The sequence below is a fragment of the Mastigoproctus giganteus genome, chromosome 13 (assembly GCF_048544385.1).
Source record: "Mastigoproctus giganteus isolate SK-2022 chromosome 13, ASM4854438v1, whole genome shotgun sequence".
Classification (NCBI taxonomy): Eukaryota; Metazoa; Arthropoda; class Arachnida; order Uropygi; family Thelyphonidae; genus Mastigoproctus; species Mastigoproctus giganteus.
Genome location: NC_143587.1, coordinates 91,804,054 through 91,824,538, shown reverse-complemented (window position 1 = coordinate 91,824,538; position 20,485 = coordinate 91,804,054). Strand labels below are relative to the sequence as shown.

At 38.5% G+C, this 20,485-nt stretch overlaps 1 protein-coding gene across 4 annotated transcripts in view; it reads right to left on the bottom strand.

Moving 5' to 3' along the window:
* The window catches only part of LOC150076256 (neuroepithelial cell-transforming gene 1 protein-like), a 366,344-nt gene that overhangs the window by 238,058 nt on the left and 107,801 nt on the right, over window positions 1-20,485 (bottom strand). For all 4 annotated transcript variants that reach the window (XM_090387565.1, XM_090387562.1, XM_090387563.1 and 1 more), the window contains exon 5: window positions 11,550-11,876. In XM_090387565.1, coding sequence (XP_090243691.1) covers window positions 11,550-11,876 — 327 coding nt within the window. The remainder of the gene's footprint in view (window positions 1-11,549; window positions 11,877-20,485) is intronic.

Here is a 20,485-nt window from a genome sequence, read left to right as displayed (position 1 = left end):
CTAGTAGGTAGGAAATGTTTGAGATTTGGAAGGAGGCCAATTGCAATATGCAAATTATCTTGAATAGCGTTAGCACATTTGTTGGTTGTTTGTTTGTTTTGTTGGTTTTTAGGAGCATTAACAACTAAGGCCATATTGCTCCGGGATATGCGGTGGTCATTCCTTGACCTTTCCGCATCCTCCATATTTGGTGGTGACGGGCTCGAACCCCAGTCTAATCAAGAAGCGTGTGCTGCGCCCTACAGCACATTTGTTGGAAAATCAAGGTTTAGATAAAGGATGAGATTTTAAGGTGGAGTGTGGAATACAGGATTTCATTCCTACAAGAATAATTTCATTGGCACAATCTGAGAAAACTTTGACATCAGAAGTTTTAAAATAGTAATCCAACCAAGGAAAAGAAGAACAGAAACAGTGCAGATCCTCCCATTTTGCATTCTTGACATGCAAACAACAAACTAAGAACAACCACAACAGAAATGCTCCATTGGAGAAGAGCCAATCACTAAGTTGTGATTTCAGGTGACCAGAGGATCACACACCTTGACTGTGCACTTAGAAAGGTTGTTTGTGAAAAAAGGATCAAGAGTGTTGACTGCCTGGTTAGGATTTCGAGTATTCTGGTAGGTAAATGAACAATCTGTGCAAGGTCATTAGTAATTGCAAAAGCCTCAGTATCTCTACCATCTGTGTCTGTATGACTAGAAAACGGAATCCAGCTGACGTTGTGAACTTTAAAATCACCAAGAAAAATTACCTTGCTGTTAGGAAAGTTGAACTGGAGAAAGTCAAATTTCAAGAAAGGAAGTCAGAGTTCCAAGTAATTAATAGAGTTGGAAGAACAATAGAGGCAACAGACGAATTCAACAGAATGGGGGTAGAGGGCCTGAGAAGATCAAAAACAGGAGATTCCAAATTACTAAGATCCAGACAGAGAATATCAGAGCAGACATATGCAAAAGTACCACATTTGAAGCAAAAGGAATCATGCAGCAAATAATTAGGACAACTAAGCTGAGTAGTGGTTGAATCAACTGATAATTGGGATTCTGTCAGAAAAAGTACGTATGGTTTGGCAGAGTGCAAGTGGAAATGGATATCGAGATTGAAATTGAGACCAGGTACATTTGTGAAAAAAATGAGGAAATGTTTGTGAGGTTCAGATCTTTTAGCAGATAAGTTTGTTCTATTAGTTTGACTTTCATGATGCATCATAATAAGAAAAGGTGGGGAGAACATGTTGTTTGAAGTAATGAAATTTTTGCAAATGGCATACAATTTACACAAGAGTCAAGGGCAAGAATTTACCCAGCTCCTTGGCATAACACAGCCTTGACAATGCTCCCCCCCCCACATACACACTACTCGGATCCCTTCCAATAACTATCTGGAGAGTAGAAGCAGCGAGATTATGCACTAGCTGATCAGAAAGCCTCCTAAAGGGTTATCAATAAGTTTAATCTGGTGAACTATCTAGACTAAAAACACCATTTTCGAGCTGTGCCCTCAAAATATAAGGAAGATTGGTCTTTGTAATGATGTCCATCATAACCTTAAAAGACATCAATCATACAGTACAATATGAAAGAGATGGGGTGGTTGCTGGAGCCTTTCTCTGGAGACAATGTGGATACCACTGCTTCAAGCCTCCAAATAAGCAAAGTGGTGGTATTGCCTGATAACACTGAAGGATGGCCTTCCTCCATGTGGTGTGGACTCCACGCCTTGACCCCTGTGGTCTTGAAGCAGTTATATCCAAAGTTACAGTCCCATCGTCGTGAAGGTGCAAGCAGAGGATTTGGTTGTCACGGAATGACCAGACTTTGCCAAAAATCAGTCCACTCGACTTGAGTGTCACTTGAATATCAGTTTCATCAGTGTTTTTGACTACCAGGTAGCAAGTCCAGCTTGTCATATCTGAGAGAGAGAGAGAGAGAGAGTCTGAGACAGCCTCATGGAAATGTAAGGAAGTCTGCAGAACTCACTATATGCCCATCATAACCTGCAAAAATATCCATCATACTGCATGATGGAAGAGATGGGGGTTGCCAGAACTTTGCTCTGGAGACTAAACATGAGTTTCATGACTTCACACCTCCAATAAGCACCAAGTGGTGGTATCGTACCAGATGATAATAGTCAATTATCGCCTAGTATTGCCTGGTAAAATAGAGGGGCAGTATACCTCTGTGTGGTGTGGTGTGGACAACACACCTTGAAGCCTGCTTAAACAGAGCATTTGGTTGTTGCAGAACGACTGGAGGTTGCCTAAATTATGTCCACTTGATTATCACCTGAATATCAGTTCCATTGGTGTTTTAGACTCCCTGGGAGCAAGTTCAACTTGCCATACCTGAGAGAGTGTCTGTGACAGCCTCAATGAACAGGTGGGAATGCACTTGGTGAGATCAGATAAAAGTGACCATATGAGAAAGACTGAATAAGTGGACTACAAAGCTTGGCAGCTAGATATTTTACAGACGATCTGATTGGGGGAGGGGGGGTAATAAGACTCTGGGAGGAGCCTTATTACTCCCCCTGATGCTATATAAGCAAGCTTATATAGCATCAGCAAAAAAAAAAAAAAAAAACATTTCACCCATCCAAAGCCACTCAAACAAATCACATAAGGAGGTAACTTATTCCAACAATTACTGAAATAAATTATTTCTGAATGATGAGGTTTATGACTCAGAGAAATTGAAAGGTCAACTCGATCATTACTTACATGAGGAAGGAAACATATACATACTTTATTTTAAAAAAAAATTTTTTTTTTTGACTGGTGCAGCAAAAGCTTAGAGCTTCTGTGTACTAGGTGACTAATATTAGCTTTCCATTTCAAATAACTTAAACTTTAAACTTTTTAAAATAAATCATTTGTGTCATTTTTGTTTGAATGTTCTTCTATCTTAGTACAGTCACCACTACTTTGTAATGAAAGAGCAATTATTTGTCAACTACGAATCAAGGGTAGAAGAAGATTTTACAGCTCTAGCAAATGGATCTCTTAGCTATATTTTTGTCTTTATATTGACTTAATTTTCATATTAATTTATTTTCTAGAAGTAGCTTTATAGTCCTAGTCACACTCCTTAGTTCATTTTTATTTTGAATTTAGATAGCAGTTTTGCAAGTTGATGCTTAGTGTCCATAGAACCATGTACCGTTCATAACTTGCCGCCATTGTTATAGTATATTAGATCGATACGAAATAGAGTATCCCAAAATAGATAGCATATGGTATAACATAAAACTAGATAGTGTAAGGTATAAAACTAGATAGTTTCAGATGTAGCACTGTATTAGGAATCTGTTAGCTTAGTATAGTATTATCAATTAATCAATAAAATTTATTAATCTTATTAAATTTCATTGTTAATTAAACTGTGCTCAAAGGGTGTCATGACCCAGACTAGAGCAGCAAAGCAACAAGCACAAAGTAGCAGGAGTGCTGTGGCTCAGGGGAGAACAGAATGGGGTGATTTTCTCCAATGCATCACAGTCTAAAAAAAATGTGTGAAGTGTGAGATGTTTGAAGACCTTTCTGGAACAGGACATGATCTAGGCAAGGAGGATGTCTTTGTGTGTTCCAGGTGCAGAGTGCGAAGAAATTAGACGCCAACTCAGTGTTCTGATGGGCATCTATGAGAATTTGACTTGCAGGATAGATGCCCTCGAAGGAATTAAAATGGAGGACTCATCAAGGTCTCAGCTGCCCAACCCAACACCAGATCTCAATCCTGTGCATCACACAACACTGCGGCAATCTCCAAGGCAGAATGAAAGGTCCCACAGAAGCTAGTTATTGTCAGCAACTCTTGTCAGGGAGACGGGGAATATATTATGCAAAAGGTATAGGTGGAAAAGGACCAGTGTATGTCTGCTAGGAGCAAAAGTTGATGATGTTGTAGAGTAGAGCAGATATCATCTTTTAAAGGCACAAAAGGTGATATTGTTGTACACGTTGGAACTAATCACCTTAAGAGGAAGAGGACTGCACATTTACTTACAGGTACAGGTCAATTTGGAAAAAAGTAGTAGTAGTAGTAGTGGCATGTGATTCAAGAAAGCAAGTGTATGAGCTTATGCAGCATCAGCCAAAAAAAAATAATAAAAAACACACCATTCCCTGCAAATGCCTGTCCAGTTCCTCCTTAAATTTATTCAACCTATCAACTTCCACAATGACAGATGGAAGTTTGTTCCAGCAATTAACCACCTGCTGGCTAAAGGCAAATTTCCGCACATCTATTCTACATCTGTCCTTTCTTAATTTGAATTTATGCCCCCTTAGGTTCGTAATCTGAACAAGTGGAAGGATCCCATCAGAATTCAGCGTGCTCAACCCATTCAAGGCCTTATACATGTCAATCAGATCACTGCGCAGGTGCCTAGTCTCCAGCCACTGCAATTTGCAGCACTTAAGCCTCTCTTGTAAAGAGGATCCATTCATTCCCCTCACCAATCTTGTTGCCCTTCTCTGTACACGCTCAAGTAAATCTACATCTTTCCTAAAATGAGGCCTCCAGACCTATACGCAGTACTCAAGGCGTGGCCTGACCATTGCCTTATACAGAGGGACAATCACCTCCTTCTCCCTACTAGCAAAATTCCTATATATCATTGACAAAACCCCATGACCTGCCCTGGCAACCTGTTTGCATTGCTCAGAAAACTTCATATCTGACTGCACAATTACTCCCAGGTCTTTTTCATTTTCTACCACCTTAAGTGTAGTACCACACAGTTGGTACGTTTCTCTGGGGTTACTTCTACCCATATGCAGTACTTTGCATTTGTCAAGATTAAACTTCAGTTGCCACTTCGCCCATCTGCCCAAATTATCTAGATCCTGTTGCAGTAGCACACTGCCATTACTGTCATTAACAACTCTGCCAACTTTTGTATCATCTGCAAACTTCGACATTAAGCCTGATATACCTTCATCAATATCATTGATAAATACAAAACAACAGTGGACCCAACACCGAACTCCGTGGGACTCCACTAATAACATTAGTCCAAGAAGAGCAGCACCCATTGATTACCACCCTCTGTCTTCTCCCACTTAACCATCCTTTTATCCATTGTAGCAACTTACCCTTAATACCATTCTGCTCCAATTTGTACAAAGTCTTCCATGCACAACAGTGTCAAAAGCTTTCCTGAAATCCAAATATATGATATCAAAATTATTTTTTGCATCCAGTTCCTTTGTAACCACATCATAATATCCTATCAAATTTGTCAGACAAGACTTTCCCTTAACAAACCCATGCTGTGTCTGAATTATTGCTGCAGTCTTGTCTAGATGATCCTGCAATGCATCTTTAACCAGCGACTCCATTATTTTACCCGGAACGGAAGTTAAACTAACTGGTCTGTAATTACTCGTGTCACCCTTCGATCCCCCTTTGTGAATTGGGGATACATTTGCACATCTCCAGTCCGTGGGAACCTCTCCTGAGTCCAATGATGCTCTCATAATTATGGCTAAGGGTTTGCTTAGTTGCTTTGCCATCTCCTTTAATATAACTGGATAGATCCTATCCACCCCAGGTGCTTTTCTTATGTTTAACTTCAACAATTTCTCCTCCACTTTTCTCTCAGTTATTACAAAATCATTAATTATCCTGCTCCAATTTGATAACCTTCTGCCATTTCAAACTTAATAATTCCTCATGTGTGAATGCAGATGCAAAATACTCATTCAGTTTGTTTGCTATCTGAGCAGGATCATCAACAGTCGAACCATCGATGTCAAGTGGACCAATCAGATTCATCCCCTTCCTTTTAGAGTTTATATAAGTAAAGAAATCCTTGCCGCTTTTCTTAGCATCTTTTGCCAAGAAGGATTTCTTGTAACCTGCCTTCGCCTGCCTAACTTCTTTTGTGACCTGATTACAGACTAGCTTATATCTGCCATAGGCTTCTGGGTCGCTTGATAATTTATATGCATCCCATGCATTTTTCTTCTCTGTTACGAGTCTCATTAGTTCATTTGACAACCACTTAGGCCTAAATCTTGAACAATATTTCTTAATAGGAATGAAACGTTTTGTAGCATCCACGATTAATTCCTTGAATGCTTCCCACTTAGAATTTACTGTTGGTAACATCATCATCAGTTGATTCCACTGTACAGAATTTAAAAACTGTCGGAGACCACTGTACTCGCTTTTACGGAAGCAAAAATCCTTTCCTTTATCCCTGATGGTAATTAAATCTTTAAGTAAATCTCACGTCAGTACATTGTGATCACTGCCACCTAGTGGTTCTTTTATCTGCAAATTCCTAATACATGAATGATCACTGCTGATAACCAGATCAAGAGTATTACTTTCTCTGGTTGCTTCTCGAACATGCTGCTGCAGAAAACAATCATCCAATAAATCCACAAATGTCTGACTAGTGTGTGAGTGCCCAACCCACCAGTTCCAGTCAATATCTGGGAAGTTGAAATCCCCCATTATAAGACATTCCGATTTACTAGCCCACTCTATTTCTCTGTACAATTGTTCATTGTACTCATTCGAGTCATTAGGCCTATAACACACTCCTACTCTTATTTTTGCTTTCGCAGTGCTTATGTCACACCAAACTGACTCAACAGTGCACTGTTCATCTATATCAACTGGATGCACTTCTTTTGATTTTATGTTTTTCTTAATTAACATCATAACACCTCCTCCCTACCTATCCTGTCTATCCTTTCTGTACACATTGTACTCCCCAAATTCCAGTTTGGCATTCCTCATATCAGTGTGACACCATGTCTCTGATATCCCAACAATATCCGCCTTTGATGTCTTGACCAACACTTCAAATTCATCAAATTTATTTACTATACTTCTAGCATTGGTATACATGCAAGCATACATGCTCCTACTCCTATTCTTTGTTACCATAACACATCCCATATACCCACCCGTTCCACGATGACCACCACCCGTCCCTGAAACCCCCAACACCCCACGCTCCAGGTCGCTACTTATTCTAATAGAAGTTGTGCAAGAATCACCTTCACCTCTGCCTACGGCTACTGTTAAACTATTAGTCCTTGTATCCCCCCAAGCTATCAGTTTTCCTACCCACCTAACACTGCCTCGATAGCATCAGCAAATATTCTTGCACCCTTTCTATTTAAGTGTATCCCATCCCTGTAGAAGCAGTCTCTCCTGTTAACAAGTACCGTCCAGGCTGAAAAAAATTCTACCCCTTGAGCCTTGCACAATCTTTCCAGGGCCGAATTGATCGACAAGGCTCTCATCATATACTCCCTCCTATCGTGTCTGGGCAGAATTGCAGACACTTTCAATTTCAACCCTATTTCACGGTTTTTTTTCAACAGTGGCCTGTACTTGTTAAGCAGTTCTGCCGGTCTCCTACTCTTGATATCATTAGTGCCAACGTGTACAACTATATCACCTTTTGTGCCCTTAAAAGATGATATCTGCTCTACAACGTCATCAACCTTTGCCCCTGGCAGACATACCCTGGTCCTGTTCCACCTATCCTTTTTACAAAGCATGTTCTCCGTTTCCCTGACAATAGAGTCACCAACAACTACTAGTTCCTGAGGGACCAGCGCATTCTGCCTTGGGGGTTGCCGCTGTGTTGCATGATGACCAAGTGCAAGCTCTGGCATTGATGTGGGCAGCTGAGAGCCTGATGGGCCCCTCAATTTAGATCTTTCGAGGGCATCCACCCTGTTCTTCAAACTCTCATATAGGCCCATAACAACGATGAGTTGTCACCTGATTTCCTTACACTCCTTACATCGCACATACACAAACCCATGGCAATATCATGTTCCGTTCCAGAGAGTTCGGCAAACATTTCACAAGTTGCACATTTTTTTAGGCTGTGATGCGTTGGAGAATGGCCCCCCTCAGTTCTCCCCCGAGTCACAGCACTCCTGCCACTTTGTGCCCATTGCTTTGCTGCTCTAGTTTGGGGCATGATACTTTAAATTAATAAAATCAATAAATTAAATTAATTAAATGTCAATACTACGCTATCTAATAGAAACAGTGAAGCGTATTACTGTTTCTATAATTTTACATTAGATCCACCTAGCTACCTCAATTAAAAATTTGAATTCCCTATCACTATATACAAAAACAATGCCTGCAATATTCAAACGAAATAACGGTTTTATAAAATATTACGTATATCTACAAAAACTGTTTATATAAATTAAAATAAAAATAATCAGCGTAATTATAACTATAAGACTACGTATTAAGCACAATATAAAATAACAATTATGTAAATAAAAAGCAAACACTTATCGTTTTTTTCAGAGCCTGTAACTCGCAGCTGTATTTTCTAAAGAGAGTCCTGTGAGATGAACTAATGTCTCATTAGTTCATCTCACATCCATTTAGGACTAAGCCTTGAACAATATTTCTCAGCTGATATGAAAAGCCTTGTAACTTCCAAGATTAATTCTTTGAATTCTTACCATTTAGTATTTCCTGTTGGTAACATCATCAGTTGGTCTCACTGCATAGAATTTAAAATCTATCAGACAACCGAAGTTACCTTTACAAAAGCAAAAACCCTTCCCATTACCCCTGATGGTAATTACCTCTTTGAATAAATCCCACATCAGCACACTGTGATCACTGCCACCTAGTGGTTCCTTTTATCTGCATTTTCTTAATGCATGAAGAATCACTACTGATAATCAGAGCAAGAGTATTACTCTTAGTGGTTGATTCCTGAACATGCTGCTGTAGAAAACAATCATCCAATAAATCTACAAAAGCCTTGCTAGTGTGTGAGTGACAAACCCACAAGTCCCAGTCAATAGCTGGGAAATTAAAATCCCCCATTATAAGACAATCTGATATACTGGCCTACTTTATTTCACTGTACAGTTGTTCATTATACTCATCAGAGTCATTAGGCCTCTAACACACTCCTACATTCAATTTTACTTTCCCAGTGCTTATGTCACACCAAACTGACTCAACATTGCACTGTCCACCCATATCAACTGGCTGCACTCCCTTAGATTTTTGTGTTTCTTAACTAATAGCATAACCCTTCCTCCTTTCCTATCCTTTCTGTACATATTGTACTACCCAAATTCCAAATCTGCATTCTTTATATCTGTATGACACCATCTCTTTGATATCTCAATGATATGTGCCTTTGATGTTTTGACCAACACCTGGAATTCATCAAATTTACTTTTCAAACTCCTAGCATTGGTTTACACACAAGTATACATGCACCAGCTTTTATTCTTAGCTACTCTAACACAGCCCATGTATTTACATGTTCCGCAATGACTCCCAGCAGTTTCTGAAATCCCCAACATCTTGTTTTTCAGGCTGCTGCTCATTCCAATAGAAACAATGCAAGAATCACTTTCACTTCTGCCAGCAGCTACTGTTAATCTATTAGTTTGTGAATCCCCCCCCCAAGCTAGCAGTTTTCCGACCCACCTAACACTGCCTTGATAGCATCATCAAATATTCTTGCACCCTTTCTACATAAGTGTATCCCATTCCTGTAGAAGCAGTCGCTCCTGTACACATGCATGTACAACAATGCTAAAATTATAATAAATAAATTTGATGAATTTGAAGTGATATTAATGGCTTGACTGTTGATGATCCGGCTCAGTTAGCTGAAAAAAATGAATGAGTATTTTGAATCTACATTCACAAATGAGGAATTCTGTAAGGAAGGAGAGAACAGAAGTTTACTAAACACTAACAGGGAGTTAAATGATTTTGTAATAATGGAGAGCAAAGTGGAGAAGAAATTGTTGAAAATAAACATAAGAAAGGCACCTGGGGAAGGGAGATGAAATTTATCCAGTTATATTGAAGGAGGCAGTGAGGGAAGTAAGCAAACCTTTAGCCACATCTCCAGTCCATGGAGACCTCAGAGGTGGCCATCATGGATTGGAGATGTGCAAATGTATCTCCAATTCACATAAGGGGTTTCAACGAGTTACACAAATAATTATAGAACTGTTAGTTTAGCTTCTGTTCCAGGGAAAATAATGGAGTCACCTGTTAAAGAAACATTGCCGGATCATCTAGACAAGATTGCAGTAATAGTTCAGACACAGCATGGGTTTGTTAAGGGGAGGTCTTGTCTGACCAATTTGTATGGATATTATGATGTGGTCACAGAGGGATGCAAAAAATAATTTTGATATCATATACATGGATTTCAGGAAAGCTTTTGATACTGTTGCACATGGAAGTCTGCTGTAGAAATTGGAGCAGTATGGCATTAAGGGCAAGTTGCTACAATGGATAAAGGGATGGTTGAGTGGGAGACAACAGAGTGGTAATAAATGGACACTGCTCTATGTGGACTAATGTTATTAGTGGAGTCTCCCAGGGTTCAGTGTTGGGCCCGTTGTTTTTTGTATTTATCAATTATATTTATCAATTATATCAATTATCAATTTATCAATTATATCAATTATATTGTCCAAGTTTGTAGTTGATACAAAAGCTGGCAGGGTGTTGTTAATGACAGTATACTACTGCAACAGGATCTAGAAAAGTTAGGTAGATGAGCTGAGAAGTGGCAACTGAAGTTTAACATTGACAAATGCAAAGTACTGCATATATATGGGTAGCAGTAAGCCAAGAAAAACATACCAACTGTGTGGTACTAGACTCAGTGAAGTTCAGAATGAAAAAGACCTGGGGTAATTTTGCAGTCAGATATGAAGTTACTGAGCAGTGCAGAAGGGCGGCCAGAGCAGGTTATGGAGGTGATTATCCCTTTATATAAGGCAACTGTCAGCCACACCCTGAGTACTGTCTACAGGTCTGGAGGCCTCATTTTAGAAAGGATGTAGAGCTGCTGGAATGCGAGTACAGGGAAGGGCAATGATATTGGTGAGTGGAACAAAGGGTTGCTCTTACCAAGAAAGACTTAAGTTCTGCAAATTCCAATGTCTGGAGACTAGGCACCTGCGAAGTGATCTAATTGAGGTGTATAAGGCTTTGAATGGTTTGAGCAGGCTCAATGCTCATTGGACTCTTCTGCTTGATTACGAACCCGAGGGGGCATAGATTCAAATTGATGAAAGACAGTTGTAGAATAGATGTGTGGAAGTTTGCCTTTAGCCAGTGGGTAGTTGATTGCTGGAACAGACTTCCATCTGTTTTTGTGGAAGTTGATAGCTTAAGGGATGAACAAACATTTCGAGTGACTGGATGGATGAAATGGGGAAGGGCTGTTTTTTTTTTTTTTTTTTGGATGATGCTGTATAAGCTTGCTTTCTTGTGTCATATGCCTCAATTAATTCTAATGATAAAACATTTATCAACACACATGCACATATCATACTGGGATTTTAACCAACAACCCAAATGGGGGTTGTTGGTCAAAACTTCACATTTAGAATGAACATAGATCTTGTTTACATATTGATATTTGTCTCTTCAGCACAATTTTATTATCTCTATACTATATTGTTTATTTATACTATACTCTTATGCCAACAAAAAGAAGGGTAAATCATAAAATAACCCATAAGTAAATTAATCTTATTCACCTACCTCCTGATGCTGTATTTCCCTTCGTGACAATTTTTTTTTAACATCATCAGCAAAAATGGTTGGCAAAGTATCAATCCATAACCTTGACACTGGTCTCTTTACAGGTGTAGTATCTGAATGTGCATGTGCTACAGGACTTTCACAAGATAACTGCTGAAATGAAACATCAACTTCACATTTTATACCTTGGGAAGATGCTAATGACTCTTCTGTTTTTAGTTTTCTTGGATAAATATGTGAAGAGCTGCATCCAAGAGGTGATAACTTAGAAGGGTCTTTAGAATCACAGAAACTGGTATTATTTATCATGATGGTGCTCCATGAACGCTACATCAAATAATTACAAAAAATGAAAAACATAAATAATTCAAAATAGAAAAAAAAAAAAAAAAAATGTATAGATCCACTTAGCATTCTATTAGTAACCTGCATTCTCACTTTGTGCTCATTGGATGGGATCATCCATCAGTCAATTACTAATGCAACAATGTTGGCATGGATGAGAGTCTATGCTGTTTTGTAATGAATGAGTTGCAGATTCTGAAAGTAAGGTAACCCCCCACAACGTGAAAGTAACCTTACTTTCAGAACAAATTGTAATAATGTAAAAAAAAAAAAAAAAAAATCCAACTTAAATAACCAGATTTGAGATGTAACTAAAATAAATGCACACCTGTCGGTCATATTTATCTTTGTTGCTTCTAAATAGCAAGCACTATAATTTGCTATTTTAGGCATAATATTGTAAAAATTAAGGCAGTTTACTGTGGCATTATCATTACTGATATTAAATCTACAAAGATTACATAATTTTTTTTAGTCACTGAATAAAATCTAAATACTGAATAACCACTGTCTACTAAGAACATCCACAACTGGAAATATGGAATTTGTTCAATCTGGCTAGGGGAAAAAAAAAAAAAAAAAAAAGTTATAAAACTATTCTATACATTTATTTTGAATATGTATCAAAAAGTCATTTCAAAATTTTTGCTTTCATTAATGAAAACCATTTATAATTTCATTATTATTTTTATTGAATAATACTATAATTTCGGCATTATATATGGATTGTGAATGTCACAAGGGTTTACCTTTAACATTGTTGTTGTTGGTGGATTTACAGCACGCAGCACCTTAGGCCAAAATACAACACATTTGTATATGTCTATACAAGTGTGTGTTCAAAAGCTTATATGCATGTTGCACAGGCAGAAAACTCTGCTCTGCTAGCTCTGCCTCAGATCAACTAATTAGTTTCCAGTGAAGAAGCTCTTAAAAATTCCTCAACCTTCAAGATGTTTCAAACCCAGACCTCTGCATGAGTGACAAGAGTCGAAAGAACTATGCTGGCCAACACAAGGGGCTTAACTTGCATTCAGCCACCCATTACCCGTCTAGTATTAAGTACCTTAAAAGAAAGTTGCCTACACAGTCACTCTGGCGATAGAAAACAAAATGTGGCTAAGAGAATACAGGCGGACCTCGATTTAATGGAGATCACCTTTATTCTGCACTAAATGCTTTCCTTAGATTTGTTTGCAAGTTGAAAAGGTCATAGTGAAATTTTTCACTCATAGGTAACAAACATATAGACAGACAGTGTAATGTTATTTTATTGTATTATACAGTACTCCAAACTTATTGGAATGGCTTTAAAATAGTGAGCATAATTTATTTATTTCAGTAAAAGCACTCCTCTACTTACGTACAAACGACTTGCATACAACTCCCAGATGCTTACAAAGCACAAAGCTGTTGCTATGGTTGGTTATAAGAATCAATTTTGAATGCCTTCGTGATATTTTTCTAAAGCATATTTCTGGAGGTCACTACCATAAAACAATAAAAACAATTTGCAGTTTCCAGTTTATTGGGCTTTTCTGTTAGTGCAATCTATTAAAAATGGGTAGTAAACTCGATCTTATTGCATTTGTTGTAGTACCAATAGCTGGAATTCTGTGGAATGTTACGTTATTATGGTGAAATGTGCTTCACTTTTACTGAAATCTTCAATCATAAAAAAAACAAATAAATTTTCAGAATCTTCCCTTCATTCCTATTTTTTGAGCTTTGTAAAGTTGTTACTCCATATCTCACTTGTGCATATCATGTTAGTTGCAATTTGTGCGTGCTGTGTTCTTTGTTATTGATTGCTTATCTTTTTCACTGTTTTAAATTTTAAAACCTCCCCCCAAATGTCAGTGAACAGAAACATCACCTAGTTAGTATGTACATGTTACAGTATGTACTAATTAAGCTATGCACATAAGCATAAATTTATTTTTATTTTGCTGACCTGTGAGAAATATTCTTTCGATTTTAATGCATGATTTAATTTTGTTAATTGGAGGAAGTAAAGTGTAAATTTGTGCTCTATATCTTTACTTTTATAGCCTGCGGATAATATTTCTCCTATTTTAGCTTATTAGAATAGCCGTTTAATACAATTAAAATCCAGTTCACAAACGTGTTCACAATGACTGGTGTTTACTACATATCATATACATAGTACAGAGTATTTTCGGGTCTAACAGCACCAGGGATTTACCCCATCTCTGCGTATGTTCTTTGTATCGAGGAGCATACGCTGTCAAGGCCAGAGGTTTAAAAGTGTGTTGTGTAATATGTTGTGCTCCTTGTTCATCTAGCTTGTTAACCACTGGGTCCCTGATGGGACCTGACGTTTACATACTTTGTCATGTGTTCCCTTAAAGTTTGCTCTGGCAGGTCCTGCCACCTATTTTCCTGAGATTTCAGTGGCTAGGACCTAAAAAAAAAAAAAAAAAAAAAAAAATTCTTCTTTTCTTTTGGGCACAGTTAGGATGGTATATATGCTGTTTAGAGGGGCTATAAGGGATATGTGCTGGAAGTGATAAGATTTCCTAATAGGTCAGGCATGAATTTTGATGTTTTAAATTTGGATGTGTGGGGCAGGCGCTGTGTAAGGGGAAAGAAATGAGAGAGGAGGCAGAAGGCTTGGGGGGGTGGAAATTGGAAGTATGGGGTCGATAAGGAAGATGACCCCCCCCTGTTGAAATAGTGGGGCATGTGCCCATGCCCCACCAGAGGAGAAAGAGGGGTAACAGGAGGGAGAGGAGACATCAGGCCATCCCCCTCTGACAGGGAAAGAGGAGTAAAAAGCAAGCTTTGGCATCATAAGATGTAATCTTCACTGTTGTGTTAGTCTAGTGAAGGTCCGAGTTCAAGTTGAAATCTTCATCTTTGTGTTAGTCTGGTGGACGTCCAAATCCAGAAGTCAGATCCAGTTCGTCACGTTCATGTGTTGTATCTACTTCAGAGTTTTGCAGTCATTTCCAGTAGTTACGTCTGCGTTTTCATAGGTTAGAGATGATGTGGCAGGGATCTTTGTCTTTCAAAGAGTTTGTGGGCAAAGACAGTGAAAGCCTGGTAATTATCTTCTTCTTGCAATATTATTTCTTTTCGGTTCCTTAGCAAGGAGTTGATGTGTGTGTGAATAGCTGACATCTGAGGTCCTCGTAGTTGTCACAATTGTGGATAAGGTGTTCCCAGGTTTCCTTCTGCCCGCAGTTACAGCTTGGATTGTCAGAGATTCCCAGCTTGTGGAGTTTCCCTCTGAAGGAGCAGTGTCCCACAAGAAGGAAGGTGGTGTGCAAGCCAGGGGAAAACCAGGATGGGGAGATAGGATATACCCTGCTGACATTGGGTATAAATTTTTTGGTGACTTGCCATTTTGTGGTAAGATTTCATCTGTTTTGCCAGATAGATTGCAGATGTTCCGTTAACCTCTTATTTTCTGAGGATTTGCTTTTTTGTGGATCTGTTGTATAGTATAAAGTTGTGGTTCTTCCTTTCAAATGTTGATGCAGCCCACAGTACACAATCTCCAGGTCCAGGGGAAGGAAGCCTGCCAGGACCTGGAGCACATGGGTGCTCACCGTGCAGCAGGCTCTAGTTGTCAATAGTATGGATCAGTGGATCGACTCCAGTTTTTTCTTGTTGATTGCTTTGTTTGCTTTCTGATACCAGGCACCTGCACCATAGGCCAGGATAGGGATGAAGAGAGCTGTGTATAGAAGGGAGAGCACCCTCTTCTTTAGTCCCCAGTCCCTCCTGGTGATTTTGGTTATCAGGGCTGAGAGCCTCCTGAACGATATTTTATTGTTATTGTTATTATTAGCCATATGGTGCAAGGAAGCCTGCGGCTTATGCTACACTAGCCAAAAAAAAAAAAAAATGTGAGTTACCCTGAGAGAGAGAGAGAGAGAAGGGATTCACCAAGAAAGAGATTATGGAGAGTCCATTGTAAAATGATTTGATCGTAGATTAAATTAAATTACATATCGTATTTAGATTAAATTAGTTTGGAATAAATACTGTACTCTACATTATTATTCATTGTATGTTTTTTCAGCTTCATTTAACTCGGCTACAAATCATAAAATGATTTTGTAACCTACATGATGAAGGTTACAAATCATAAAATGATTTGTAACCTTCATCATGTAAAACATGATGAAGTTTTTGGGGGTTATAATCTCAGTGCATTATACTGTACTGTACATGTATTTTGTATCTACAAGACCGAAGTTGGACTTACGTACATGAAAAAAAGCCGATTGAGTACATAAGTCGAGGAATATCTATAACTGAAATAATCAATTATGACCCATTTATGTCTATCACTACTTTAAAAGTACTAGTACTTGATGTGAATGGTACTTTTTCTGCAGCTACTACTTTCTTAAAAAAAGTATCAAGAGATATCTGAACAGTTGTCTTCTTTTTCTTCTCATATCTCACTCTAGTTTCTGCAGGTAATCATGATGTCCTTGCCCTGTAGGCAAAGATATCATGAATACTTCCAGAAACCATTCACCACTGAGGTATGTTTTAATAAGATTTCTGCATGTATTCATTTGAAGTCACCAAGGCCTCCTCAAAGAGACCAAATCCTTTAGTCAGAGCCTGGCAATTGAACTCTTTGGGTTTCAGTTGCCTCCTCCATCTGACTTGCTTCATCTTCTTCCTGTTCTAACAGAAGTTTCTTCAATCCTTGGTTGGTGAGCTCCTTTTTTGTGGCTATCAAAAACTTGAATATCAGCTTCATCCATTTGAAAGTACAGTTGCCTACTAATCTCTACCAGACTGTTGGTCACTTCTCCAACTGTGGACATGGTTTTTTCCACATCCCATTCATATTAATTTCTTTAATCAAATAAATAAAATTTCTGTTTATACTCTGGGACAACCATATGGTCAGAGGAGTTCAGAAGATAGAGAGAATACAGGAAACAGCACCATATTCAGCAGTCACAGGGTTTGAACCCCAGTTACTCAAGGCATGGATACTTATGCACCCTTGCACCTGACCAATCGGCTATGGTGGCCTCTTCCAAGCAGGCAATTCCATCCTGGGTACCACAATGCTCTTTACAGCTGTAAAGAGCATTGTGGTACCCAGAATTTAAAATGTAGCCTTACCCAATTTTTTTTTAATGTCACTACACTTACATTCTGTTGCCCTAACGGAAACATTGCCCTGAGATAGTGGTCTTAAATGTTCAAATGGTGCCTTAGCACAGACTGGATGAAGGAAGTCGTATTAGGTGGCAAAAAATCAATTATCAAATCGTTGAAAAGCAGCTGCTTGCTGTTACAGTATATTTCCACCTCTGAAGCAAATTGTTTGTAAAACCAGTTCTCAAAATTCAACTGAACCAACAAAGGTTTCAGTTTATAGTCACCAGATGCATTACTGCCCAATAGGAGTGTTAGCCTGTTTCCTCTTTGTCAACATTCCAATAGAGACAAGTTTTTTCATCTACACTAAAAATTCAGTGTACATATAGTACCTTCTCCCTCTCACAAATTATGTCTGGCAAAGTCTCAAAAAAAACCCCTTGCTGCAACATTGTCCACCACTGCTGGCCTTACCACTCGCTTTAATATTATGATTGTTATTTACAGTCTTAAACCTCATAAACCAACCATGCCTAGCATTAATGTTCACTCACTAGAAATTTTATCATAGTCATAAAAACATAGTCTTTTTCCTGAATTAAATTGAGGCACACCAGCATGCACACATTTCTGATTTTCCAGCCAAAAAGTAAAAATTTTTCCTTCTTATCCATTACTCCTCCCTTTGTAATTATACATTTCATTGGTGTAGAGGCTTTAACATGTTGCATTATTCACACTAAAACTACAAGCAGCTTCAACTATTTTTTTATCCATCATGAAAGCATTTTATTGCATCTATTTTCTTCTTCACAGTTACAGTGAATTTTTTTTTTTTTTTTTTTTTTTAAGTACACAACATTCTGTTCCTTTATTTTTCGCTTTCCAGGCATAGTGGCAATAAAAAGGGCACAAATTTTATTAAAAAAATAATCAAACTGAATACACAGCACGTAAAAAAAAAAAAAAAAAAAAAAAAAACCCAAAATATCACAGACTGAGATGCCCCAGTGTGCATTTCTGGGCACACTGAACAATGCCATCACTCAGATCTGTGTTTCTCATTGTCATCTGAATTACTACCCGTTCACTGTCTGAAACCAAACACAGATACATTTCAGTTTTATCTCATATCAAGCAACAGAAAAATCAAATACAGAGCAGTCAAATGTTGACAATGGTGCTGGAAGACATCTGACATAAACAATCAAGGCTACCAGACTTATTTACATTATTTAAGATTCTTCCACAAAAATGTTCATAGTACAAGGGGCATTCAATAAATTATCTACCAAAGGTACTTCCCATAGTTATAGTTCAATGACTCATGATTTATGAAGCTCCTACATATCTCAACTTGAATCGTACTACTTTTGATCCCAATATCTTTTTAGGTTGTGCTGCTATAACAGAAAGAAGGAAGACAACTGTATCAAATTATGGATCTGCTGAAATTGGAGCATTGTTCAGTCAAGTTTCTCACCAAAGAAGGAAATGGGCCAAAGGCCATTCATGAAAGGATGGTGGCTGTGTATGGCAACAGTGCACCTTCAGAGTACCAGGTGAAATTCTGGTCAAAACAATTCAAGCGGGGTAGCGAGTCCATCGCAGATGATCCACATCCAGTAAGCCCTGTGACAGCGACTAATCCAGAAATGTGCCAAGATGTGGAAACTCTTGTGTTGGATGACAGACATTTAAAGGCGTCCCAAATCTCTGGGGAATGTGATATATCAGAGGGAGCAGTTATAACCATCCTCCATGAACATTTGGGGATGTCAAAGGTCAATGCAAGGTGGATCCCCAGATTTCTGACCCCTGTGCAGAAGCAATTCAGAGTATGGTGTTGTGAAGAGAATTTAGAGCTTTATGAAAGGGATCCTGAAACTTTCATCTCTAAAATTGTTACCGGTGATGAAACGTGGGTTTGTCATTGGGATCCTGAGATCAAGCAAGAATCAATGCAATGGAAGGACAAGGGGTCTCCCCCACCCAAAAAATTTCAGAGACAACCTTCAAGTTGGAAAAATTATGGCCACCATTTTTTGGGATGCTGAGGGAATTTTGTGCATTCACTATTAGGAACACAAGCAGACAGTCACTGGAGAGTCATATGCATTTTTAGGTTGTGCTGCTGTAACAGAAAGAAGGAAGACATCTGTATCAAATTATGGATTTGCTGAAATTAGAGCATTGTTCAGTCATCAAGTTTGGGGAATAAAGGAAAAATGCTGTGGAAAATTTTCTAGAGCTGTGCTTCCTTCTTCATGACAACGCACCAGTGCACAGGTCACATGCTGTTGCTGCTGGCTTTGAGAGACTGTGACTTTACAGAACTTACCTATCCATCTTACAGTGCGGATCTGGCCCTGCATGACTATTTCGTGTTTCAACACCTCAAGAAAAAGGTACGTGGCTGTTGCTTTGCTGATGATAATGAACTGAAGTCTGCTGTTTCTGTGTTCTTTGATGGACAGGACAAAGAATTTTATTTGTCTGATATTTTCTCATTGCCAAAAAAATGGAACAAGTGTACTGAAGTTCAGGGGACTTACATTGAAAAAAAAAAAAAAAAAACAGATTTTTGCCTCTATCTCATTTCCTTCACAGGTAGGCAGATAATTTATTGAACACCCCTCGCATATTAGAGAAATGGCCTTGGGAATCAGGATTAGACATATTAATAATATACTGCTTTCACTGACTTAACATTACACTACAAAGGGGAAGAAAAAAACCAACAACCATGCATACAGCCAACTGTGAATCACTTACAGTGAATAAAGGGGGGGGGGGACAAATGATACATGAGACATTCATTCATCAGACCCTGGGAGTATATTATTGTGCCTGTTACTTGTATTATTGATTAGCCATCTTTAATCATGGCGTAAGACAATAGACTCCATAATAGGGTGTATGTGGACATCCACCAAATGAGATGGCACAATTCTTGATCATAATACAATATTTCAGTATTAGATTGGGAGTTACACTTAAAATGCTGCATGCCCCAATAATGTTCAAAAATGGCTGAGTAGTCAAAATCAGCTTGGCAGATAGTCCCCTCATGCTCAGATATCCTATCTTACACGCTACATTTAGACTTACCAATATAGCAAACCCCACAATCCAGACAAGTAATATGACATACCATTTTTGCACAGTGTAATTTAGGAACAGTAGATTCACCCCTAGGAATCATCGACTGCAACTTCTTACATTTCTCACTATCCAGGCATTTCTACACGTATTGTCTGGGTGTTATGGCGCTACCATACTGGCTGTATGTAGCTTCCTGGCAAGAAATTACAATCAATAATGCCTAGGGTGAAATCAACTGTTCCTAAATTACACAGTGCGTAAGTGGTATGTTGTATTACGCACAGATTGCGGGGTTTGCTATATCAGTAAGTCTAAATGTAGACTGTGTGATAGGGTATCTGAGCATGAGGGGGCTATCTGCCGGGCTGATTTTGATGACCGAGCAG